This window comes from Betta splendens, chromosome 22 (genome assembly GCF_900634795.4).
Source record: "Betta splendens chromosome 22, fBetSpl5.4, whole genome shotgun sequence".
Classification (NCBI taxonomy): Eukaryota; Metazoa; Chordata; class Actinopteri; order Anabantiformes; family Osphronemidae; genus Betta; species Betta splendens.
Genome location: NC_040900.2, coordinates 1,202,898 through 1,229,318, shown reverse-complemented (window position 1 = coordinate 1,229,318; position 26,421 = coordinate 1,202,898). Strand labels below are relative to the sequence as shown.

The following is a 26,421-nucleotide window of genomic DNA, read 5'->3' as shown; positions in this document are numbered from 1 at the left end:
AGATGCTTTAACGCAAATGTTTAAGGATGATGTAAAGCTGTTTGGACAGAATTTTAGAGGAAACGCAGCTCGTGTGATCTGGGAAAGAGCTGTAGCTTCACACAGAATCACAGGCGCTGCGTTTCGATGCCTCAATGCAGATTTACGACTTTACAGAGAACTCTGAGTGAAAATGAGCTGTTTTATTACTTCTTACACTTTTTTAAAAGTTAACATAACTTTGAAAAGCAAATGCATGATCTTTAATGTTTTGAGAAATAAAAGCATCAATTCAGAAGGAAAAGTGCAGCTGAGGTCTCGTTTGTGCAGAGACTCAACGAGCTGAACGCTGTCGCTCTGTTCACGGAGAACGTTTCTGCTGATGCTTGACTTGAAACCAAACCTCCTGAGCGTTTTTGCCTCACTTTAACCAGCGTCCAGCGTCCACTGCTGGTTGTGAAGTGCCACTCGCTCCAGAACCCATTATCTCAGCGTTAAGCAGTCTATTAAGTCGCCCTAATGAAAAACAATGCACATCTGAAAGACTGCAGAAAAAGCGTATTTACTGAAGAGGACCGACAATTACAGAGGCTGTGTTTGACGGCGCGGCCGTGACGAACGCCTGCTCAATCATCAGTCAATATTTACTTTGAGGCAATCAGACAGAATGCCTCACTTTCCCACAGAGGGTGTGATGCATGATTACAGCTCGTCGCCAGACTCGCCGCTGAGGCCTGGAAGCTGCATCACACGGGCCGTGGTGGCGCCGATAACGGACCCGGCTGCTGTTTGGAGCTTGTGCTGTTTTTATGCTGCTGTGTTTGTGTCAGGCTCCAAAAATGATAGTGATAATAATGTTAAAAGCACAGCAGCAGGAAACTGAGCCTCCACAGTGACGTACGTCCACGTTGGCTCATTCTCTGTTCGTCCCTCATGACAAAGACATGAGGTTCTGGTCGGATTGAAAATGACTCCACCAACTCTGTCTGTGCGTCCGTGTCCTGGTCCATGTCCTCAGGGCGTCTGCGCTGCGGGCGCTGATGTTGGACTGACACGTTGCTTATTCGTGCTGACAATTTATCTTAAACTCCTCCGGCAGCTTGATCCAGAACCAGGAGCGGTTCTGGCTGGGCTCAGCAACAGTTTCCTGATCCAGTTGAATTTGTTTATTAACGTGTACAGGTGAAAAAAGGTTTAATCCCAACCTGCTCTGAAGCTCAAACATTTGATCGTTTATTGCGTATCGGTGCATTAACACAACGAGGCTCAACTCAGAACACTGACTGTGTTTAAAACGGACCCACTAATGTCGGACCCACTAATGATTTGTCAGCGTGGCGTCTGGCACCTTCTCCACATCCGGGCTCAGGTATCTGTAAATAAGCCGTCTGCCGGTTGCTCAGCTGGAGACGCTTTAAAAGCGAAGCTGCCGTCAGAGGTTCTGTTCTGTTCTGTTCTGTCAGAGGCAGCGGTTCTGTTCTGTTTTGTCAGAGGTTCTTTTCTGTTCTGTTCTGTCAGAGGTTCTGTTCTGTTCTGTTCTCTCAGGGGTTCTGTTCTGTTCTGTCAGAAGCAGATTTTCTGTTCTGTTCTGTCAGAGGTTCTGTTCTGTTCTGTTCTGTTCTCTCAGGGGTTCTGTTCTGTTCTGTCAGAAGCAGATTTTCTGTTCTGTTCTGTCAGAGGTTCTGTTCTATTCTGTCAGAGTCAGAGGTTCTGTTCTGTTCTGTCAGAAGCAGAGGTTCTGTTCTGTTCTGTCAGAGGCAGAGGTTCTGTTCTGTTCTGTTCTGTTCTCTCAGGGGTTTTGTTCTGTTCTGTCAGAAGCAGAGGTTCTGATGATGCTCTTGTGTCAGGGATGATGAAACCGGACCGTTTACGTTTCTGTAAATGAATGACTACCGCTGGAGCGGCTCCTTCATTTGCTCAGATTGTTTTCATACAGTACCTGTTGCCGTGGTAACTGTAAGACCCCTCAGTCTCACCTGAACCGAGCACTAAGATACAGACTCTCTTCAAATCCTGGTGAGCGTTTGTGGTTTCGGCTGCAGAAACGTCTGAGGGAATGTGTGTCTGTGCTCAGGTGAGGCTGAGCCACCGAGTCGCCCAATTAGCAGCTTGTTCTGCTTGTTCAGCTGAGGTTAGCGTGGCGTCATTAAGACTTAGTTCCACCTCGTCAGAGTCCTCCTCTACTGCCAGGCGAGGTCCTGGAAGGTGCTGTAGGGTCCTGGAAGGTGCTGGAGGGTCCTGGAAGGGGCTGGAGGGTCCTAGAAGGTCCTGGAAGGTCCTGGAAGGTCCTGGAAGGTGCTGGAGGGTCCTAGAAGGTCCTGGAGGGTCCTAGAAGGTCCTGGAAGGTACTGGAGGTTCCTGGAAGGTGCTGTAGGGTCCTGGAAGGTGCTGGAGGGTCCTGGAAGGGGCTGGAGGGTCCTAGAAGGTCCTGGAAGGTCCTGGAGGTTCCTGGAAGGTGCTGTAGGGTCCTGGAAGGTACTGGAGGGTCCTAGAAGGTCCTGGAGGGTCCTGGAAGGTCCTGGAAGGTGCTGGAAGGTGCTGTAGGGTCCTGGAAGGTGCTGTAGGGTCCTGGAAGGTCCTGGAAGGTGCTGGAAGGTGCTGTAGGGTCCTGGAAGGTGCTGTAGGGTCCTGGAAGGTCCTGGAGGTTCCTGGAAGGTGCTGTAGGGTCCTGGAAGGTGCTGTAGGGTCCTGGAAGGTCCTGGAGGTTCCTGGAAGGTGCTGTAGGGTCCTGGAGGGTCCTGGAAGGGGCTGGAGGGTCCTAGAAGGTCCTGGAAGGCCAGCAACTGAAGCGGAGCGCTGTTTATCTCCCCGGTGAAGCGCTGCCCCTTCGTCTGTCGCTGCTTCTCTTCGCTCCTCCTTCACTTTGCGCTTCTGTGTCTCTGTTTGCTTCTGGTTCTCGCTGCTACTGTGCGATATCCTCTGAGCTCGGGACAGCGGCTCTGCTCCTTTTGTTCTTGGTTATCGCCCTTCCTCACAGACAGTTCCTCAGCTGCTGTCCGTCCAGCTCTCCTCTCTCCGTGTTTTGTGCGTTCACTCGCTCCCGCCTCCATGTTTTGTGTTACACCAGACCCCTGCAGCTCCTTCTTTATGTTCTTATGTACATTGGCTGAAGGAGGAGGAGTGGGGGGACAAAGAGGCAGAACTATTTTGAGTGAGGTCTCTATGGAAACAGTGGCAGCAGCAGGCTAAAGAGGACGCTGATGGCTTCAAGTTCAAGAGGCGGAGAAGTCAAAGTCATCGCTGCTTGTTTCATACAATCGTCAGCATTTCGCTGTTTTTTGACTCTTCTGCACTTTTGCACATCTTGGCCGGTGACTGGTGACAGAACAGAGAGGCTCAGTCTTCTGGTTTGTCGGTGCAGTAAATATTAGGTGGTTTGCAGCTTGCAGTAACTCTCCTGTGTCCTTGTGTCCAGCGCTGCTCTACGCCACCATCTTTGGAAACGTCACCACCATCTTCCAGCAGATGTACGCGAACACCAACCGCTACCACGAGATGCTCAACAACGTCAGGGACTTCCTGAAGCTCTACCAGGTTCCCAAGGGCCTGAGCGAGCGGGTGATGGACTACATCGTCTCCACCTGGTCCATGTCCAAAGGCATCGACACGGAGAAGGTGAGACGGACGCGTGACGCTGTCTGAACCCACGTTTAAGCACAACGTTTACTGCTTCTGAAGCTCTCGCTCACACAGCTGTGTCGCACAGATGAGACAAAACGCCACCAACAAAGCAGCAAAATGAAAAGGGTGGAGGCGAAGCAGGAGGATGAGCCCAGAGCAGAAAAAGCACGGAGCTCAGAGGTTTTCCTCAGTGAGCCTAATTTGCCCAAACGCAGGCTGAGACAGATGGGACCAGTTAATGTGGAGCGCTAGCTGCTCCGTGGCTCCGTCCATCTGCTTCCTGCAGGGTTTAAACACATGCATTAAACAGATCACAGTATCGCGCGTTTGGCTGAGGCTGAGGTCAGGGTCAGAACACGGACCTGAGTGGAGGTGAATCTGATCCACAGACTCACGGGCGCCGGTCTCGTTCTTTGTGTGTTGTTGTGAATCAGAAGCCGCTTTGGCCCAGTCCTGTTCTGTAGTCGTAGTTCTGGTGTTTATATAAGCTCATCAGAGGCTTCCCACCCTCACTACAAATACCTCACCATCAGTGCTGGGGCCAATTAGTGGGTATTTTCTGCCACTTTGGGAGCTGTTCTACACTATGTCAGCTGTTTATTCAGACACACACAGACTCCTCCTGATACTAAGAATACCTGCACCTTAAATAGTGAAAGCAGCCAGAGACTAAAAGCTTTCAGATGAATTATTATCGTCCCTTGGCTCAGTTTGTTCACTGTTAACCAGCTGGGATCATGTTTGACTTTCTCTGTTTCTATCTGAATGCTAAATCAGCTGGACAAAAAGATTTAGGAATGTACATTTGCAGATGATGTTTTGAACGCAGCTGGGTAAAAACAGCACATGAGCACCACAGAGTGAAACCCACCCTGTTCTGCAGCTCAACACTTCAGCCACGGAGCTGCTGAATCTGAATGACACCAACCAGACACCACCTCTGGCAACTCGCCCTGCGGAGGAAACGAGGGAGATGTTTACAAGTGTTTGAAATGAAATCCAGACCTGCTTTTTAATGTTTCTACACTGAATTCGATTCAATTCTGAGTCTGCTTCCATGTTGAACCTTTTACAAACATGATCCCCACGTGCACCTTGTCTTCTCAAACGTTTGCCTCCATCAGTTATTGTGTGAATTACAGTATCTTTTGACACAGTGAACCCTCAGAAGGAAAACGGAGCGAGATGGGAGTTACTGAACCCTCCGCTGTCGTTGTCAGTTCGATGCCAGACTCACAGTGACTCCCTGCTGTCTCCTGTTCTGCAGGTCTTATCCATCTGTCCCAAGGATATGCGGGCCGACATCTGCGTGCACCTCAACAGGAAGGCAAGTTTTCTCCTTCACTCCAGCGCGGTGTCACGAGTCCATCTGATCACTATTAGGTTACTGTTGGACACGAGTCGATGCCGACTGGCTCTGATCTGTGATATGGAGCCTGGAACCTGGCAGACTCACGCTGCTGCTGTTGAACAGAGGACACCTTCAGCTGTTACAGCTCCAGTGACTCCAGTGACTTAGTCACTGAAGTCACTCCAGTCAGTGACTCCAGTGACTCCAGTGACGTCACTGGAGTCACTGGAGTCACTGGAGTCACTCCATGACATCACTCCAATGACATGAGTTAAAACAACACACGTTTCCTTTAAAGGCCCAACGTCTGTAGAAACTAATAATGGATTCAGCAAAATGCTCTTCAGCAAAAGAGTTAAGTGATATTTGTAGTTAAGCAGGAGGAGCAAACCGAACAATGGCTGCACTCTTCCTTTGATGGATTCTCTCTAGGTGTCAACTCTGCCGCTAACGGTGGAGCTGGTATTAGTCATTAGCTCAGCACTGATGCCTCAGTGCCGTAACCAGGTATCGTCGCTGACACTGACACGCTGTCGCTGCTCGACTCTTCCCCAGGTCTTCAACGAGCACCCGGCCTTCAGGCTGGCCAGCGACGGCTGCCTGCGCTCGCTGGCCGTGGAGTTCCAGACCATCCACTGCGCCCCCGGAGACCTGATCTTCCACGCAGGCGAGAGCGTGGACACGCTTTGCTTCGTGGTGTCGGGATCACTGGAAGTGATCCAGGACGACGAGGTCATCGCCATCCTAGGTATGTGGTCATATTTAGTTCATGCTGACGTTAGGAGGAGTCTCTGTCACCTTTAGTCTAAGGTGATCAGTGTGTTTGACCTGCACTGAGACATCACAGTCGAGTATGAATGTCGGATGAACGGATGAATGTCCCCACGTTAAAACGGTCCCCTCCTTGGTGTAAAAACATGGTTTTTAGTCCCCATGTCAGAGGAGAAACAAGTACACACACACACACACACACACACACACACACACACACACACGCGCGCACACACACGCACACGCACGCACACACACACACACACACACAAACACAGAAACACGCACTCACACACAGAAACACTCAGTCACACTCACTCACACAGAGAAACGCGCGCGCACACACACACACACACACATGCGCACACACACGCGCACACACACACTCACACAGAAACACACACACTCACTCACTCACTTACACACACACACAGACACACACACGCGCACGCACACACACACACACACGCACACACACACGCGCACACACACACACTCACACAGGACCTCATGAGGCCGGGCCGTGGAGCTAATAGAAAGCTGAGTCATTTCAGTGACGTCGTTTCACAAACAGACGCTTATCTGCTGCCGTACATATTGCTCTGCAGCCTCATACTGTAATATTCATGAGGACGAACGGGGGAATAAGAGGCTAACGGAGATAAAGTCAGGAGCTGCTTATTATTGAGACAAGCACAGATAACATTGATGGCAGAAATGGCTGCAGGAGCCAGTGTAGTGCACCTACTCATAACCATCAGCGTTTACGGGCACTGAATGGGAGCGGAAGGAAGGATGATTGCTATGGCGCTCGCTCGCTCGCTCGCCCACTCGCTCGCCCGCTCTCTCTCTCTCTCTCTCTCAAACTTAACATAGCGACAGCAGTTTGCCCTCATGAAATGATGATGAGCCTCAAGTGTGACAGCAGAACCCTGTTAAAACTGCTTTGCCTGACATTTTTAACCTCTTAGGCCTTAAGCTGTTTTACTAAACTCCACCTGGAAAAACTGGGCTTCATGAGTAAGATGAGATGAGCTTGTCCACCACTGAGGTTGGTGTATGAAGGACATGCAGGGGGTACTACAACAAATAATAGTACACAGAAATCACAAAATGTCTAAAAAAAGTGTCAGACAAGAAAAGAACTGTTGGGCTCTGCCTCCGCAGCCTCTTCAGTCCCTTCTCTTCGTTAGGAGTCAGAGGCTCATAAGAAGCACATTAGTTGTGAGATGCGCTGCTTCACGCTGAGGACATTAATCAGCTGATGGTGCCATTAGGAGCTGGTGTTGAACGGACACCGGCTCACGCAGCAGGAGATCCTATTGATTGGGTTCCTCATTTCCTGCAGGGAGCTCCTGGTGAGCAGCATTAGGCCGGCGACCGCTTCGGGACAAACCTTTGCAAAGCATTGAATGCATTGAATGCATTGAACCACCAAGTCCACTGTTACCTGTGTTGTTCATGCAAGTCCTGAACGCTGTTGCAGCCTGTGTAAGAGCTTCAGACCTGCAGCAGGTTCCAGGGTCCTCCAGCAGGTCCTCGTCGCGTGTGCACAGCCTGTCACAACCGTTAATGTGTCAAATCCCAGAGTTGGTAAAACTGAAGGAAACCACAGATTCATAAACAGAACATTCTGTGACTACGTCTGATCATTTGAATGTGATCAGACATTTATGCTTGCAGATGATTTGTAAATGTTCAATGATGCAGATTTTCCAGCTTGTTGCTGCTAATACTTGTTTGGCATCATTTAATGAGCGGCTAATGAGTAATGAGTACTCACAGTAATTAGAAAACATTAACATGATTATGAGCTAAACTAGGGCACCTCCTCCTGACGTGCACGTTGGCGCTGCAGCTTTAGCTTTGCTGTCATCCTGATCACTGGTTATTGGCCCAAACACTGAAGCTGATGTTTGTCATCTCTGCTGATGAAGAGGAAACTCGCTCAGCAAATTCACTAAATGTCCGGTATCACTCCCCTCAGTGTAGTTGGGTGAGGAAGTCGACCCAGTGCAGCATCAGATGTGCTTGTTCATGCGAGCAGCAGCCCCCCCGCTCCCCCCATCTCACCCCCACCTCACCCCCACCCCCCCTTCAGCTGGCAGTGGAACTAAACAATCCAACCAGGCTTCAGAGGCAGAAGAGGGAGGAGAGGATGGAGGGACGAGGCGGTGGAGAAGACGCAGGCAGGAAATGAAAAGCAAAGTTCCTGTGAGATCAGGTGCGTGTTCTGAAAATCTTCCCTTGTGGTGAGAAGGAAGTGAGAAGCTGATGGAGGTTCAGGAGACGCTGTCACCACTCGGTACCTGGTTTGAGGAGGCAGGAAGCCATTAAGAACATGCTGCACGTGGAGGGTATAAACGTCAGCATGTGAAGGAGGACGGGAGGAGGAAGAGGTTGGTTTAAGCTGAAGCTGGGGTGGAAAGATCAGAAACCAGTAAGTGAAATGTTCAACAAGGCAACGACGTGATAGAGACACACAGGAGAACGATAGAAGGAAGAGGATCTGCAAAACATGAGAGAGAATCACAAAGATGGGAATAAATGAGGCGATGGAGACGTTGCAGGCGGCGCTGGAACGCTGAGCTCAGAGTCCCACAGCATCAGGTCCAGCAGAGCTGCAGACGAGGAGGCTGTGATTCTGTGGTTCTGACCCGACACACGCGCTCCCTCCTCCTCTCATGACTTGTTTCTGGTTCTGGAACACTCATGGATCTGTTGAAGCGTCGTTATTCCGCTTGTGGTGTGAAGTTTCAGCTCCCGCTCCGTCGGCTCCGTGGAGGAGCCTCGTGCATTCACGCTGTCTCTCCTGCTCAGACAAACACCCGCCATCTCTTCTTCTGTTTTACCAGAACGATGAGCTGATTAATTTCTCAATCCATTATTCATGCTTGGTTTAGTCTGGCCTTCTATTCACACACAATATGTTCCGGTCCAGCGGGCGAATTGCTGGCGAGCCGGCGTCCGTAACGAGCTTCGCTTCGGGAACGTTTGTGTCAGAGAGCGTGAGGGACGAGACGAGTGCTCTTCAGTCCTTCTCAGGTTTAGTCAGTCACAGGAAGCTCAAAGCAGATGTTCATGTGTTTGTGTATTCTCCTCCACAATCATATAATTGATGTTCATGTAAAAACAGTGGAGGACCAGACTCAGCTTCGTTTGCTGATTGTTACATCGTTTATCTTAATTAATGCCTCATTAGTGGTTGTGATTAATATCAGACTTTCAGCTGGATGAAGTCTAGTGTTGAATATGGAGCGAGCTTCCTTCATTCCACAGTCTGTTTTCTTCACTATTGAGTCAGTAATAGATTCAACTGGACGTGGAAACACTTCCACCCTGCAGCCACTCCCAGGTATCATCATGTATCTGTTGTCCAGAGTGGCTCGATTAGCAGCAACGGAGCTCTTATTGCTGCTGCTGCTGCTGCTTATCGGCCTCCACCCACCTCCTACAGGATAATGGCCTGTTCCGGCACCGTCAGCACCGTTACAGGCTGAGACGCTCAGAGAGGTCCGATGTCTGCCGATACCAGGCTCCACCCGCCCACGGGCAGGTTGCTGTTCTGCTGACGGGGGACGCGTCAGCGTTTAGTGTCGCCAACACGCCGGCTGAGGGTGTAACTGGGAGACGATGGGGCCAGGAGAGCTGGGACCAGTACGAGTCCTGTGTGTTTGAGCACCAGTCAGAGTGAATCCTGCCGTGGAACGGTCCCGACGCCTGCGTGACCGCAGCCGGACCCGACCCAAGCGTGTGCCTTTCACGGCCAAACGCCTAATTGGCAGCGAGCTGCCAGAGCCCATTCCTGTTGGACCTGCTGCCGCTGGATGTTCAGAGAGCGGGGCCTCGGGCTCAGAGCAGCGGCTGCTGGGTGAGATCCAGTCGGTGGCGCCGGCGGTGACACGTGGACTCTGCTGGAGCTCTGTGCATGCGTTACTCAGTGCTGTGACAGCTCCGCCTGCTGTTTGTCACATCTCATCCAGTTCTGCTGTCGGGAAAATGCTGAGCTGATGGTTTTGGCAGTTGTGACACATGAACCATTTGGGTCCTGATTAACCAGAGTAACTGGAGGTGAATAATGTGTGTGAATATTTCATTCTGGACTTTTTGGCTGGTTTGACACAAACGTCACTGCTCCTCACGACAGCGTGAGCGCCACAGGGAGCTAGTGTGTTTGCTCAAGGACACACCTGGCGGCAGAAGCGGGGCTCGAACCTGAGACCACGGCTCCACTTCCAAGGCTTCATCTGCTGCTGAGGCCAGTAAAAGGCAGCGGGTCAAAGGTCGGCCTGTATGTGGGGGTCACACGTTACTGCTGTATATATGTTCTATATGTGCATATACACGGTCCTCAGAGCTCGGCTCCTGTCCAGACGTCTGAACGTCCGTGTTTCTGTCCTCCCAGAATCCTCCAGCGGCGAAAGCCACGAATGCTTTTATTCGTTACTGGTTAATGGCCTTTGTGTTTTTCTCGCCTGACCTTTGACCCTTGACCTCCACGTTGCTGTGCTCCAGCTGCACTCGGGTTCTGCTGGACCTGATGGAGCCTGTGTGGCTTGTTACGAGCTGCTGGTGTGTGGCTAACGCAGTCGTGCTTCATGTCTCATGGCTGATTGTGTGTCATTAGTGTTTAATTAACTGCCTCCTTTCACTCTTTGTCCGAGTTCAGACGAGGAGTCGCTGCACAGCAGAAGTTTTGTGTCCAGCTCTTCTTCCATCTCTGCCCTTCTTCACGTTTCTGCTAAGAATCCTGCTTTAATTAGCTCGTCTGTTGGTTTAGCTTCACTTTTCTCGTCTGCCTGTCTTCCCTTGTGATCCTGTGGCAACACTAAACTATATAAGAGTCATTTAAAGTACACATTAGTGATCTGGAGAGTTTGGCTCATTGATGCACAAACAACCTTTGAATTTCATCTCCAAATACTTTACTTTTGATGCTTCCTGTTCAACTGCAGAGGTCCAATTTATGTTGACATATAAAAATCCTTTTCCGTGTCAATCATCGGGCCTAAACTCACACAACCGCAGTAATTCTCCAAAAAGGGCAATGCAGCAATCAGAGCCACTTAAAGGGCCAATAGCCGTGTGAAGGGACCAGGGATCCACACGTACAGTAGCACTCGGCTCGTAATAAAGTACCAACTCTCAGTGCTGATAAATGTCAGCAGAGGCCAGTGAACACAGGGCTGCTGATAACAAGCGCTTTTCCTTCTCATCCGATCACATGTCATAAAAGTGCGACCACTGTCCGACACACGCTGTGTTGTTGGCTCTGGCTGTTTTCTAACAGGCTGCCTCCTTCATGTCCTCGTCAGGTAAAGGCGACGTGTTCGGCGACGTCTTCTGGAAGGAGACCACGCTAGCGCACGCGTGCGCTAACGTCCGCGCGCTGACCTACTGCGACCTCCACGTCATCAGGAGGGAAGCTCTGCTCAAGGTCCTGGAGTTTTACACGGCCTTCGCCAACTCCTTCTCCCGCAACCTCATCCTCACCTGTAACCTGCGCAAGCGGGTGAGTTATGAGACACGGGTCCTGTCCCACATCAGCTTGTCAACATGCTAAATGATGCATCAGATTCCATTACGTCCTGTGGCCCTTCGCTGGATCCCAGCAGGGGGTCTCCGCTCTCACTGGCTGTTTTTATGCTGTTCCTGTGTTTGGTTTTAATTGACCACATTTCATGACTGAACACAGACAATTAGGCTTTTACAGTGGCTTTTTGGTTTCACTGGGAATAAGTGGAGTAAATCAGAGATTTATCGATCGCAGTCTTAAAGGAAATGATCTTAATGCGGGCAGATGTCCGACCCTACGAGCGGAGGCTTGATATCGATTCAGTCCTGCGTTTATTTCAGTTTGCTTCGAGGAAGCTGCTTTGTCACTGTGTTAATGGGCAACTTCATGAAGTAGCTTCCTTTTGGGACTAGGTTTGACTGTAACCGGTGAATAATCTGATCCAGTCATCGTTCATTAAGTGGAGGCTTAAAGTTTCCTTTAAGTCAGGCTCAAATGTCTCAGCATCTTTGCTTCAGGCTGCAGACGTTCCATAACCTGTCCAGTCCAGTGAATGACTTTTATTGTGGGGTCAGTTTGTGTGCTGTGATGGAACGCATGAGGTCATTTAGGCTAAAACATGAGAGAACAGCTCTGGTTTCAAACACAACCTGCCTCCATCACGTGTGTGAACCCAGCTCCATCTATTAAGAAGCTGAAGGCGTGTCGTCTCACCTCTCTGACCCAGCGTTCCTCTCTGTCCGCTCGTGTGTTGCCAGGATGCCTGACAGATGTTGGAGCATCACCATGACTAAGATAAACTCCTAATAGCGGAGCTCAGACGAGGCTGCTGCACGCTCATTATCGGATGCTTGCTAATCTGCCTTCATGAGCGGCTTGCTCCCCCTCTCTCTCTCTCTCTCTCGCTCTCACTCTCTCTCTCCCCCCTCTCTCTCTCCCTCTCTCTCTCTCACTCTGTCGCTCTCTCTCTCTCGCCCCCACCCAGCATCTTGGTTGCACCTCTCTCTTTCTGCATTATGACCTCCTGCATGTCTTGTCTGCTCAGAACACTTTCCTCTTTTCAAGTATTTCTCACTCAGTTCGGTGCTCATTGACCGTGCTCCTCACAGCTCCGTCAGACATTTAATACGATTAGTATTTATAACAAGCTTTCTACACGTGTGGCTCCTTCAGAAGCTCAGTCTCCTTCTTTCTGTGGTTACGTTTAGAGATGGGACTGGAAGCGTAGCAAGGAGAAACATTTGTTTATGTCAGTCACACCGGCCCAGTCTAGACACAGAGCCAGCAGCTCGATGCCGCTGAGTGATTTACAGCCAGAGGGAACATTGGGATTCAAAAAGGATGAGCAGCGAGCCAACATAATCACTATTTGGTGATCTTTATGGAGTTTTTGGCCTTTTTCCAGTTCCAGAGAGAGTTCTGGCCCTAATATTATAAATGCAAATCAATAAATAGTCCTAGTCACTGATAAGTAAATTCAGTGTAACTGTTCACCAGAAACAAGTGCTGAGGGACAGTTTCTACCAGTCACCGGCTCCGATGGCTTCAGCTCCACCTGCTCACGAGGGGCCGTGTGTCAGAGAGATTTGATGTTCAACAAACGATCCCACGATGGGCTGCAAACACGGGCAAACACTGTGCTGCCTCCAGATGTTTTCCCATCAGTGTCGTAGCATTTAAAAGGTCCCAACAGCTACACACCCCGTTCCCACGTTACACTTTATTACAGGCTGCAGCTCCATAGAGCAGCATAGCAGCTTTTGATGCCAGTGCTGGGATCATTTTCTCTGGGATCTGATGATGTACAACTATGTAGATTTTAAGCATTCAGCTGTAGCTGGTGTATTGAGCCAAACGAGTGATCAAGGGAAAAGTAGGATGTCGGGGGAAAGTGGTGAATATGAACTGGTCTTTGAGCTGCAGTTGGGAGCTGTGTCCAGTCAACATTCAGGTGTCGCTGCTCAGATGCTCCTCCTGTGCGTCCAGATTGGCTGCACATCAAACAGACAGTTCATTTACAAATGGCCGATGCTGCGCTTCCTCAGGTTCAGTATCTGGACCCGCTTCCATCCACGGGCTTTTATGGGAAAATTGAGAGTGCATATAAGAATGTGCAACAAAACATAAATCTCTGAGAGGTTTTTACTTTTGGCCGAGGGAAAGCGATAAATCCTCACACACCTCACACACATGCAGCGTGTGGTCCCAACGGCCGCTGAAGCCTTTATTACAGGAATGATAAAGAGGAGGAAGGAAAATGTAAACAACATATTACCCTCATGTTACACAGCGTTTAACTCCTTTCACGTCTGACTGGGGCTCGTGCAGCTGCACGTTTTTTCTCCAAGCTGTGACAGAGACCATGGAGGTCTCTGACCAACACTTATGAAACAAAGAGGCCTTTATTCTGAAGGCCTGAGGACCTGTCAGATAAAACGGCATTAGCAGAGGCTTTCACACACGTTTGCCCTGAACACTATAAGAGATAAGGCCTAAATGAGGTCTGTGGGTGACTCCAGCAGCCAGTGGTGTGTGTGGAAGCTCCTATTAGCAGGGCGGTGAGGCTCCTCTTCCCCCGGGCGCCTCGGCGTCTCCTCACCTGTCGACAGCAGATATATTACCTGTGGAAAAAGTGCAGATTTGCTGTTTCTCCACTGTTGCTCCGGGCGTCACCAGCGCTTGTTATCCTCCAGTCCCAACGCTGCACTTTTTCCATTAGCAGCAGAAGCGTGGCGAGGACATGCTAATGAGGCTCATCGCTGCACAGCTCAACTTTCTGCAGGAATGTGCGTTTGACTCTGGTGCAGTGAACTAATGAGAGCGAACGCGAGCGGCGGACGACGACGCGGCTGCAGCTGCTCATGAAGAGGCTCCGGATGCGGATGCGGGAGATTTAATGCGTCGGCTGATTTCGTCTGCAGCGCTGGAGTGTGTCTCTGGAGTCATCGCCTCAATTCCTGATAATGATAATGTTGCTGCCTTAATTGAACTGTTAACAGGGTTTATTACATCATACACAACAAATGAGTTCATCCAACACCATAATCAATACACTATTTTCTGGGCAATAAACAGAATTTGATTTAGGTTTTAAGAATTATTGCTCCCGTTTCACTTATGCTACTTATTGTTGTGTGTGTGTGTGTGTGTGTGTGTGTGTGTGTGTGTGTGTGTGTGTGTGTGTGTGTGTGTGTGTGTGTGTGTGTGTGTGTGTGTGTGTGTACTGTGTGTACTGTGTGTGTGTGTCTGTGTGTCTTTGTGTCTGTGTGTGTCTGTGTGTACTGTGTGTGTGCGTGCGTGCGTGGGTGCGTGGGTGCGTGCGTCCTTGTGTTGCTCTGACTTTAACAAACCTAAATAAACCTCTTGTGGAGCAGTTGGAGGCCTCTGCTGACGGTCCCCACTCGTTGTGCTGGTTTTTGTGGGCAGCTTATGACTTCAGGGCTGAAGCCTGCAGACTGTGAGGCTTTTACCAGCCACTGCTGGATTATTCATGTGTCCAACAATAAAGGCAGGTGGTCACAGAGCGTGTGCATTTGCCTACGCCACACTCCAATAACGTTTCCCTCGATGCACTGAAGCAAATTCAGTGTGTGTGTGTGTGTGTGTGCGTGTGTGCGTGTGTGTGTGTGTGTGTGTGTGTGTGTGTGTGTGTGTGTGTGTGTGTGTGTGTGTGTGTGTGTGTGTGCGTGTGTGCGTGTGTGCGTGTGTGCGTGTGTGCGTGTGTGCGTGTGTGTGCGTGTGTGCGTGTGTGTGTGCGTGCGTGTGTGCGTGTGTGCATGCGTGCGTGTGTGTGTAGACCCTCTCTCTGCTGCATTATGAGGAGGGATGTTGAACCTTTTACTGCAGGTTCTACCTGAGTTGGTGACTCTGCACATTTCAGCTTTGCAGCTTTGGTTGATTAGATTAAACATCATTCAAACACTGTAAATGTTTATTAAAGGTTTATTTTAGATCTCCTGCTACAAATCAAACCTAGTGGCCCAATAATGATTAATCCTATGTTTGAACTAGTTCTTATTCTCTTTATCAGGGAGTCGTGTACAGTCTGTTTGTCAGTGAGGATCCACAGATGAAACGCTGCTGGACCTGGAGCTTCTTCATCTGACTCCCAGTGGGAGAGGAGTTAATGTGATAATGAATGGAGCTCCCCCCTGCTGTGACACATCCAAACACTTTACATTTAATTGGCTTCTGACATCCTCACGTTATTGATTGTGTTATTAGCGTTTCCCCACTTTTTCTGAACCTCAGCAAAAAGTCAGTGGAGCAGTTTGAAGGTCAGGAGTCAGGATCCACACGTCTGCGGTCGCTGTGGACGAGCGTTTCACTAGATTTATACTGTCGGCATTTTGGAAAGTCAGGAACTATTGACAGACCTCTCTCTTGGTTTCTGGCTCTGACTCAGAGCTTCACTGGACGTTTATCTGTGTCTGTTTCCACCGTTCAGAGACGAGACCTTTCACTCAAATGAGCCCCAATCAACACACAAATGTTTGCTGCTATATTCATGGCACTGCTCCTCGGGCTCAAAGCATTCTGGGATGTTCTATATAAATCACAGGCCGGGGGTTCGTGGTCCGTGGGCGTCGCTAGCGCCCATTTGGCAGCAACATGAGCCCCGAGCGCTGAGAATACAGACGCAGCAGCTCAGTGACCCGAGGCTGAGCAGCCGCCGGCACCATGGTGGTGGACCGGGCTCAACAGAACACAGACGGAGCGGACCAGAACCAGCTGCTCACAAACAGACCAGAACCCGCTGCTCACAAACGGAACGGAACAGAACAGAACGGAACCTGCTGCTCACAAACAGAACAGACCAGAACCCGCTGCTCACAAACAGACCAGAACCACCTGCTCACATACAGAACAGAACAGAACCCGCTGCTCACAAACAGAACAGAACAGAACCCGCTGCTCACAAACAAACCAGACAGAACCCGCTGCTCACAAACAGAACAGAACAGAACCCGCTGCTCACAAACATCAATTATAGAAGTGAAGCGAATTCAAAGACACAAACCTGGTTCCACTGGAAACTGGACTGGACCTGAACGCGGCGGCGTTCTGCGGTCCCTGCAGCTGCAGAAGCCCATTGATTGGCTGTTTCAGCTCCACAGCTAATGTCAGCAGACCTGGGACTCTGATGGTCTTATTGATGGACTTCATTAGAGCCCTAATTAGCTTTAATGAGTCTGTCGATGTTTGGATTCCTCCGCCGTCGCCGTCCTGCTCACTCCTTTAACTCACACATCATTCTTCACTAATATTCCTGTGTTTTCATGGTGTTTAGCTGCAGGCTGAACTTGCTGCCTGCTGAGAGATGAGTGACAGGTGTCTGACTGGGCCTGGAACCTGGTTCAGACTCAGATCATCTAATTGAAGGATGAACTCTTACTGTACGTGGCCTGTTTCCATCATTCATTGGTCTCGTGGGGAGCGTGAACGTGTTATTATGTACTTGTACCAGGTCCTGTCACTCATCCTTCGTGTCATTGTGTAACACTGGACCACATCAGCTGAGTCACGTTAAACGTTTGTTACACTGACATCTGCTGCCGTACGCCCTCACTAGAACATGGCAGCAGGCACCTGGTTGCCATGGTGATGAAACCCTGGTGATGGCTGACACTGGTGGATGGTCAGAGGTTTTTGTGGTGCAGTAGTTTCCATCAGACTGTACTTCACCTCCTACGATGCATCACTCTGTTTGTGTTTACTCACATTTATTTCAGACTCAGTGTTTCTTCAAATAAGCTGATCTAAGTCATTTTTGCTCTCGTCTTCTGACCGGCAGACGCTCCATCATGGTTTCTATTTATAGCAGCTTTCTAATTCATGCTCCTTTTGATGGCTGGCAGCACGGAGCTGGAGCGTCTCTCCATCACTCACTCTCGTTGTTGTTTCATTTTCCCAGTAAACGGTCAGATCCTCAGCGCGCGGGATCCTTTTATTCACAACAGCTATTGTTGTGTAAGCCGAGCATCTATCCATCACTCTGACTGTGTGTGTGTGTGTGTGTGTGTGTGTGTGTGTGTGTGTGTGTGTGTGTGTGTGTGTGTGTGTGTGTGTGTGTGTGTGTGTGTGTGTGCAAACACAACTCTGCAAACAGGATTTAATCAAGTGCAGGATTGAGTTGCTCCTCCACACACACTGTGCCCATGCGCTCTCTCTCTCTTATACAGTGTACACACACACACACACACACACACACACACACACACACACACACACACACTTTGTGCTATTACTCTCGTCTCGTGGCGAGCTGTGCTGGGTGAAGGTCAGAAACGCAGACGTACTGGAGCTGAGGACCGTTCACTGAGCCTTCGCTGCTTTGCGTCTTTGCAGCAGATGTCGACACTCACAGCTGTGTGTTGTGCGTCTCCCCTCACTCATTAACGGATCAGCTGTGAGTGGTCCTCGCTCTCTACCTGCGCAGCCTTTTTCCTGCGTGCTGCGTCCTTCCAGCCTCGCGCCTGTGTATTGATTTCTGACATGATCCTGCTGTGCGTTTGGAAGCTGCTTCCTGTTGTTGGCGCTGAAGAAGCACCGCTTTCTGCTGCAGCCTCTGCTTTTGTTGCAGAGATGCCTCCACTGCGTCTGCATCAGGGACTCGCTGCACGATGACATTTGGCTGTTGTTGTTCATACAGTTACATACGACTTATATAGAACAGACGTCAGGTTTATCAGCAACAAGCAGACGAATAAAGAAACAGATGGAACTCGTGCTGATCTGAGTCATGTTTAACGTGTCGCTGCTCTGCGTCGTCTGTTGATGCGGCTGCTGCACAAGTACACATGTGAACTCAGACCTAGTGAGTGAGTGAGTGAGTGAGTGAGTGAGTGAGTGAGTGAGTGAGTGAGTGAGTGAGTGAGCGAGTGAGTGAGTAAATGATCAGGTGAGCGAGCGAGTGAGCGAGCGAGTAAGTCAGTGAGTAAGTGAGCGAGTGAGTGAGTGAGCGAGTGAGTGAGTGAGTAAATGATCAGGTGAGTGAGTGAGTGAGTGAGTGAGTGAGTGAGTGAGTGAGTGAGTGAGTGAGTGAGTGAGTGAGTGAGTGAGTGAGTGAGTGAGTGAGTGAGTGAGTGAGTGAGTGAGTACCGGATCGGCAGCTCTGCATCAACGGCGCGTCAGCAGTGAAGTGGTCAGACGCCTCCAGGGTTTGTGTGATGGCGCCACCTTTTAATGTTCACAGTCGTGCAGTTACGTGAAACAGGTCGACTCAGATGTTGAATCAAGTCCATTCTGATGTTTAAAGGTTTTCCCATTTTTAAACTGGCTTCCAGTTGCTAAGCCTTCGCCTGCTGACTGTGTAGAGCATCCTATCCGTAAGTGGAGGAGACTGTGCGTGAACATAGTCTTAGTTTCTCCTCCTCTTCCTCTTCTTCCTCCTCCTCTTCCTCGTCTTCCTCCACTTCTTCCTCCTCCTCCTGCACTTCTTCCTCCTCCTCCTCCTCCTCTTCATCTTCCTCCTCTTCCTCCTCCTTCTGCACTTCTTCCTCCTCTTCCTCCTCCTCTTCATCTTCCTCCTCTTCCTCCTCCTCTTCCTCCACCTCATCGTCTCTGCTCGTGAAGCTCGTGTTTGTGGCTCCACGGCTCAGGTTCACGCCGTGAACTCCTGCAGCTGCTGTGACTTCACGCTGAGCACGTGTTTTCTAACGTTGCTCCACTTATGAAGGGGCTTCATCTCCTGACTCTTTTTGCCTGAAGTCTGAGTTTTCAGCCCACTGCGTTCCACTGTTCAGTGTGTTTGTCGCTTTCTGACCTCTTTCCGTCGCAGATTCTCCCCTTTTTGGGGAGCAGCGTGTTTCTTCCTGTCCTGCTTTGCTGTTTCTTGAGGCAAATCTCAGCTTTATTGTCTTGCTTTTCTGGGTCTTTGCTGCCATTCGTCTTCCTCTTCTGCTTCTCTCTGTTCTCCCATCACGTGTTTTTCCTTCTCTACATTTTTCATGTCTTGTTTTGTCTGTCTTCCTTGTGTTTTCTTCCTCCTTTAGCTTCATCTGCTTCATTTGTTCTTACATTTGAATTTTAAATCAGCTTTAATAGCTCAGTGATGGAGTTACTGTAACATTACCAGAGCTGGATGTGCGTCGTAAGCAGAACGGTGGTTTTCATAACCTTACCAGATATTATACAGTGTGTGTGTGTGTGTATATAAACTGTATGTATATGTGGTGTTTTTAGTTCGGAGAATATTGCATCATAATTCCTCCCCCCTCATCTTGTCCAGTCACAGGGTTTTTCCTCTGTTTTTTCATGACCTGAGTGAAATGAAGGCATTACTCAGCTGAGTCTGAATAAACCCTGACAGCCTCCTTCTGCTCCTGAATATTTCACCGGGCTTCACGTTCTCGGCTGTTGGATTTGTTCTCAGGGTCTTTGTTTCTGGGTTCCTCTTCAGCATTGAATTTAGCCCAACTGCATTCATAACCACATAATCAGACTTTTGTTCTGTGATCATTTCCAGCAACTGAACTCTGGTCAAACCTGTGTTCAGCACAGACTTCAGTAGAGGTCCTGGTCCAGTGATGCTGCAGCATCGCTCCTGGTGTCACAGGGATCTGTGCCTGATGTGACAGCTGTTCAGGCCGTGGCAGCACTCATTCATGCTGACTCCTCAGACAGCGTTCAGCAGCATGGGCTGCGTCTGCTACAGTATGTGAGCGCTGGCTGTCACACACAGAAGGATGGAATAATTGGGTCAGCAGAAATTAGGCTGAATGTGAGGCTCAGCCAGAATCATCACGGTTTGTGTAACGGTGAGTAAGTGGCAGCTTGGATCAGTTCACAGCTCCGTGTCCACGACAGCGAATGCAGTGTATCAGCACATGGAAACACCATGATGCACTTTCTCATGTCATTTGTCTTCGTCCTGTCTTTAAAGTAGTAAAACTGCCTCCAATGAGCCCGTGGTCCTTAAAGAACCAGCTTGACCTCCAGTGACTTCTCTCCCTCTATAAAGTTTATAAAGTCCTGGGAGATGCTGTGTCTCCGCTCACTGTGATGCGTGTGTGTGTGTGTGTGGGGGGGGGGGGGGCAGTTGTCATTTACTGTCACACATTTTGTCATGTGAGTGTCAGCCTATTTTAGGGGCCGATGATGAGCCGTCCACTGGGCAGCTTCTCCCCTTATTACCAATAAAGTGGACAGAAGCCCAGAGACACAGCTCTGCTGGTTGTCAGACTGGACTCCAGCCCAGGACACGCTGCGTTTACGGCTCCGCTCAGGCCTGACCTGTATTTCTAGCTCTAAACCCATGAGTAGAAGGTGATCTCAGTCGCTCCAAGGACCTGGGCGTCCGTCTGCCTCGACCGGTCGGAGAGAAGGTGCAACAAGGAACGATCAACTTCATCCATTGTGGGAAATTCAATACGTAGTCTGCTTAAATATCTTAAATATCGACTCTTTGACACCTGATATTAAACTCCATTCATGTCGTCCATTCATTTCCTCATTACTCGCTCTTCAGGCAGGTAGAAAATTCTGCTTTTCACATTTAGATATAAAATATTGTTGTTAATAAAAATTCGATATTTCCATTTATCATTTGAAGCCTGTGTAAAACCAGTGACTCACATCATGAGTCACTGACTAAAAGTGAATTTTGGTTCGTGAGGCTCTTTACCTTAATACGATGTGACTGTAAGTTAATGGAAAATCGTCAGTTGTGATTCATCAGTCGAGTCGTGACAGATTCGAGATTCTTTTCAGGTAAAGACAAGTAAACACAAAAAGACCAGTGTAACGTTTCTGTCGCTGCACGTGTCGTAGTTCACTTCATTAAATGTCTTAATCTTCCACTTTGAGCCTCCGGCAGTGGAGATGGAGTGATTGACAGGAGCACCTCCGGCTGCTGCTGGCTCAGATGAAAGGCTGAAGCTCATGGATCCCGGACTGATCGCTGCCCGCGTTCTAACTTTAGCTCCACTCATCCGCGCTGGCGCTTCATCATTGTAACCACGAATAAGAGTGGGACGGCTGCCGTTGCCACTGTAATTAGTGTGTGAGGGGAGCCTGGCGCCGGGACTGATGGGTAATTTAACACCGATCCACCGTCACCTGAGTTCACTGCAGAACGAAGGCGGCGTGAAAGCGCTCACGCAAAGAAGCTGATGCAGACGGACACATTTCCATAATAATAAATCCTCCGCTCCGCTATCGCCGTGTGAGCAGCGGCCAGCGCAATGTTTTATTCATAGTATTCATATGAAGGACGTCTGATAAGGCTCTTGTTGTTTTTTTCTGTTTTCCCCACAGATAATTTTCCGCAAGATTAGCGAGGTGAAGAAGGAGGAGGAGGAGCGTCAGCGGGCCAAGAACGAGGTGCAGCTCACCATCCCTCAGGACCATCCGGTCCGGAAGCTGTTCCAGAAGTTCAAGCAGCAGAAGGAGCTCCGCAACCAGGGCGCCGGCGCCGGCACCGCCGCCCAGCTGGACCTGGAGAAGAACCAGCTGCAGGTGGAGCACCACCTCCACCCGCGCAGCCTGCAGCTGGGCCACTCCAGCCTGCAGCACTCGCTGCCGCTCAGCTCGCTGCAGAACGGGACGCCGCCCAGCAGCGGCGTGCTGACCGTGTCCCAGGTCACGCCCATGCAGGGCTCGCTGGCCTACAGCCACGCCGGCGAGCCGCCCGCCAAGCACGCCCACTGCGACGTCATGGAGCTGCAGCCCAGCGCCGCCGGAGCGGCGGGCCAGCAGGCGGTCCGGCTCAAGGTCAGCACCAGCCCGGCCCTGGGGAAGCCGGGCCCCAAGGCCAGCGGCTGGACGCGCCTCAAGAACAACAACGGGAGGGAGGGGCTGAACAACGTGAAGGCGCTGTCTGTGGAGCTGCTGTCTCAGGAGGTCAAAGGTCAGGACGCGGGAGGGAGCAGGGACGTGGAGGAGGGCGGCGTGTCGGCCAACAACCCCCTCCGCAAGACGGACTCCTGCGACAGCGGCATCACCAAGAGCGAGCTGCGCATCGACCGGGCTGGCGAGGCCAGAACCCCGGCCGCCGCCACGCCCCTGCTCCACAGCCCCCTCCCCCACAGCCCGCTGCCCGGCGCCCACGAGCAGGCCGTGCAGGCCGCGCTGCAGGAGACCCGCCTGGAGCTGCGGGCCGACCTGCACAGCCTGGGCGGCCGCCTGGGGGCGCTGGAGGGCCAGGTGGCCCAGATCATCCAGCTGCTGGAGCACAAGAGGCGCCCGTCGGCCGAGGCGCCCGCCGCCCCCGCCCCGAAGACCAAAGTCCAGCGCCAGGACATCTTCACCGTTTCCAGGCCGGTTTCTCCAGACTCGGAGAAGGACGACGGGCTCTGAAGAGAGCTCAGCCAGTGGTGCGGGCGGGTCCAGTCCCACCACTGGTCCAAACGTTTGCACAGACGTGGTCTTCAGGTCCTGAGCGCTCAGAGCCTGGAGCCGTCTCTGGTTGTATATACCTCTATGCATGTCCAGCTGGATTCTGGCCTGCCAAAGAAACTCCTCCACGGACTTCTTGCCTGTACATTATGCAGTTGACTGCATGCATATTGAATTGAAATGAGCCACACTGTACATATGAGTATTTTTCATGGCTAGTTTACTATGTGGACATTCAGGGTTTGCATACTGGTAGCACTACAACACTGAAACAAAGATCTGTGCATGGACGCATTCAAGCAAAGGGCCGTGTTCTTGTCTTTGCCTGTGATGAAGCAGACGTTCTGTTCTGTCCCTGAACACGAGGGCATTTTGTGGTTTGAGGTAAACAGTTTTTATATGGGTTGATGATTTTTGCTTCATATGATGATTTCTATTTTTGACTATGGAAACGTCCTGGTTCTGGTGTGGTTATTTTGTTAGACTCCTCCTTGTGTCTATGCATCGCTCGGGTACGTTGCTACAAAGAATCTGAATGTTGCACCTCTGTTGCCGCTGATGAAGGAAGCTGATTTTTCTTGTTCCGTTCCTTTGCATGAATCAGGAACGGCCGAATGCACTTGGGTGAAGCTGGGCGTCGGGAAGCGTTCAGGGGAAATAATTCAGAGTTTAGCTCACATTAAAGTCCACTCAGCACCGCGACACGTAATCCCACGGTCCAGAACCACACACAGCATCAGCCACACTAATGGAGACGGGAACAGTGCACGAGGAGCAGCTTTGTGCTGCAGGCGCCATGTATGCCTTACATGAGTTAATGTGAGGCGACGCGGCGAGGATGAGGCGCTGCCATTCTCACCCCGCAGGTTCTGACACTCAGTTTAATAACGAGGAAGCACGTGGAGCCGCGGCGTCGCTGGTGCTAGATTTGTAGCGGTTCAAGAATCCACGTTAAGGATTCATTCTGACTGGACTGAGAGGCTGGATTTACCAGAGCAAGTCTTGTGTTTAAAAGGGAGACGAAGGCGGACCTGCATGAGGCCCCTGGTACCCAATGACTGCTCTGCATTTAGCATGCTCTCCATTCAAGCATCTCAGTTGCAGTTCGTTCGATTAAAAAGAAACGCTTGTACGCTGAAACCAGCATGTGTCGCTGGGCTGAAACCCATGGTCACATTCAGGGTCCAGTACCTCCAGGCAGTCCTCGTTCCCCTCGCGGGTCGGGCTCATCCTCTGCCGCTGCTGGGAGCTCTGCGTTCTCACTCGCTCCCTCTCGGCCACTGAGCAGATCCCCTGCCAGTCTCAGGGGTAAGTGCCTTGCTCAGGGGCACCTTGGCAGACCGATAAGCGGGCCGAGCCCAGCGCACCCTGTCCCTGACACCGAACGTCACTCAAAGCTATGCAACAAGTGATTCTCCTGCAGCTGCAAAGAGCCCGAGTTTGACACTTCTGTCATTTATAGCGTCAATAAACAAGGATTCGTTGAACTTGAGGGTGAGGCTTCGTTTGCATGTAGTCCATCAAAAATCAGATATTTCCTGTGTATCCATTGACCCAACGTGACATCTGAGCTCAGAACCAGCAACATAAACCAAGACCGACTCTGTCCCACTCAAATCAGTACCTTTTATAGATGTAGCACTTTAAACGAGATACAGAACAAACTCATACAGAACCCGACCTCCGTTTGGTCCAAAGCTCCCGATGAGGCCGGGCCCAGACGTTCTGTCTGACTTGGTCCATTAACAACCCAGCACCTGGTTCTGACGCACCAACCGGGACCCATTCCGCTGCCGGAGTGGCTCCATCCTGCTTTGGAATCAGGCTCCCAGTGAGAAGCGGAACCCTGCTGCAGGCGTTAGTGTGTGGGATCGTCTGCGTCCACATCACACGAGGCCTCGGCTTCTTTTAAGCCAAACGCTGCGTCAACGGTTTGTGCTCCGTCAATCGTGTAGTTCAGGAGTTTCCCAGTGAGCGAAGTCGAACCGTCACGAGTTGAGACGAGTCCTGTTCTCTATGAATATGAATGACAGTAGAATGAAGGGCGAGTCTGTGATCTGAGCCCTGAACACACGCACACAGACACACAAACACTGACACACACACACACAGAAACACACACACACTCGCTCACAAACATACATACATACACACACACACACGCACACACACACACACACAAAAACTCACACACCCACACACACACACACACACTCTCACACCCACACACATACACACACACACACACACACACACACGCACACACACACACACAAAAACTTACACACCCACACACACACACACACACTCTCACACCCACACACATACACACACACTCTCACACCCACACACATACACACACACACAAACTCACACGCACACACACAGGATTATAGCTTTGCCACTTGAATGTAAACTTCCCAGCCTGCTCTGCTCTTCCAGCTCCTGTTGTGTTAACATTTGAGGGAGGACCTTTTCTTTCTCCTGCTCCTTTTGTCTCCATCCTTCCGCTCGGCTCTGTTCCTCCTCCTCCTCCTCTCCTTCATCTCCCCTCAGCATGCTGATGGCGTCTGACACCTTGAATCCACCTCTGGGGAGGACAGGGCGGGCGAGGGGCTCCTTTATTAAAATCATCCTTCCCTTCTGCATAACACACCACGATGACAGTGGAAAAAATGAAAGTCATTTGCTGCAAAGTGATAGAATATTTTATTGTTTCACTTACATCAGAATATTGACCCAACCTGCAGAATTTCTTCATCAGGATTAATGTTTCATTGTCCTCTGGCCATAAATCCTAGGATGACTTTAATAAACGGGGCCCTCTTCTTTTCTACTGGAATGTTCACTTTCTACTGTTTGAAGCACTGACGCCCCACATGGGCTCATGCTTTGTTACAGCTGAACTGTAGTGTCAGAAAAATAAACAGCTGTCTGGGATCCTCTGTGTCCGTCTCTGCCTCTCGGTGGCTCCATCGATCTGTAGGAGCTGGACCGGCTTCAGGTAATGAGACAGCTGCCTGTTTCCTGGAGGCGTCTTCCTCCCGTAGGTCAGAGGTCAGAGCCACATGAAGTGACAGTGGTCTTCCTGCAGACTGGCTGGTTGCAGCAGGCTCTAAATGCTTTTCATGGGGCTGTAGAGTGGCCACCAGCTGCCTCCTCCTTCCTCTCGTTCCTCAAAGATGTACATTCTGAGGTTTAACCTTTAACATTAATTACTTTTCCTTTTCTTCCTGCAGCCTCACTTTTTCTTTTCCTTTGTGTTTCCTGAGATGAGCTCCTGCAGACAGCTACTAGAGGATCAGTGGCGCTAATGTGAATCTCATTAAGGTGTTTTGAGTTAAGAGGCGTTTACAGACTCGCTGGGATCCGTTCTGCTTTTCCAACCGCTGGTCTCATCAGTTGTTTCTCTGATTCCTGGTGTGACAGGCGCTGGATCTCCGGGGCCAATTACCAGCAGACGGCAGAATCATCACGGTTAGTTTCCTGCGGACGGTGAGGGCTGATAGCGAGCCAAAGGAGACACGGAGGAGAAATTAGCCTGTCAGGTCTGCGCAGCCGCAGCCGCACCTGCAGCCGCAGCCACACCTGCAGCCGCACCCGCAGCCACAGCCGCACCTGCACCTGCAGCCGCACCTGCAGCCACAGCCGCACCTGCACCTGCAGCCGCACCTGCAGCCACAGCCGCAGCCGCACCTGCACCTGCAGCCGCCCGCCTGCGGCTCAGCCCCGACACGCGGCGCCCGCCCTGTTAGAGCCGAGCCTCATTCCGCTGTCAGGACGGAGCACATGCTTATCCCCATTAGCGTCTCATCACTGCTCCTGGAAATAGAGAGGAGACGCTCTG

General features: G+C 50.7%; 1 protein-coding gene across 2 annotated transcripts in view; it reads left to right on the top strand.

The window, feature by feature from the left end:
- kcnh5b (potassium voltage-gated channel, subfamily H (eag-related), member 5b) overlaps positions 1 to 25,514 on the top strand; it is a 53,762-nt gene extending 28,248 nt beyond the window's left edge. Inside the window, exons 9-13 of one of the 2 annotated variants that reach the window (XM_029139212.3) lie at positions 3,395 to 3,594; positions 4,868 to 4,927; positions 5,507 to 5,699; positions 11,038 to 11,234; positions 21,495 to 25,514. In XM_029139212.3, the coding sequence (XP_028995045.1) occupies positions 3,395 to 3,594; positions 4,868 to 4,927; positions 5,507 to 5,699; positions 11,038 to 11,234; positions 21,495 to 22,535 (1,691 nt within the window). In that variant the 3' untranslated portion in view covers positions 22,536 to 25,514. The remainder of the gene's footprint in view (positions 1 to 3,394; positions 3,595 to 4,867; positions 4,928 to 5,506; positions 5,700 to 11,037; positions 11,235 to 21,494) is intronic. The other variant, XM_055505732.1, reaches the window with a different exon arrangement.
- Positions 25,515 to 26,421: the final 907 nt, after the last annotated feature.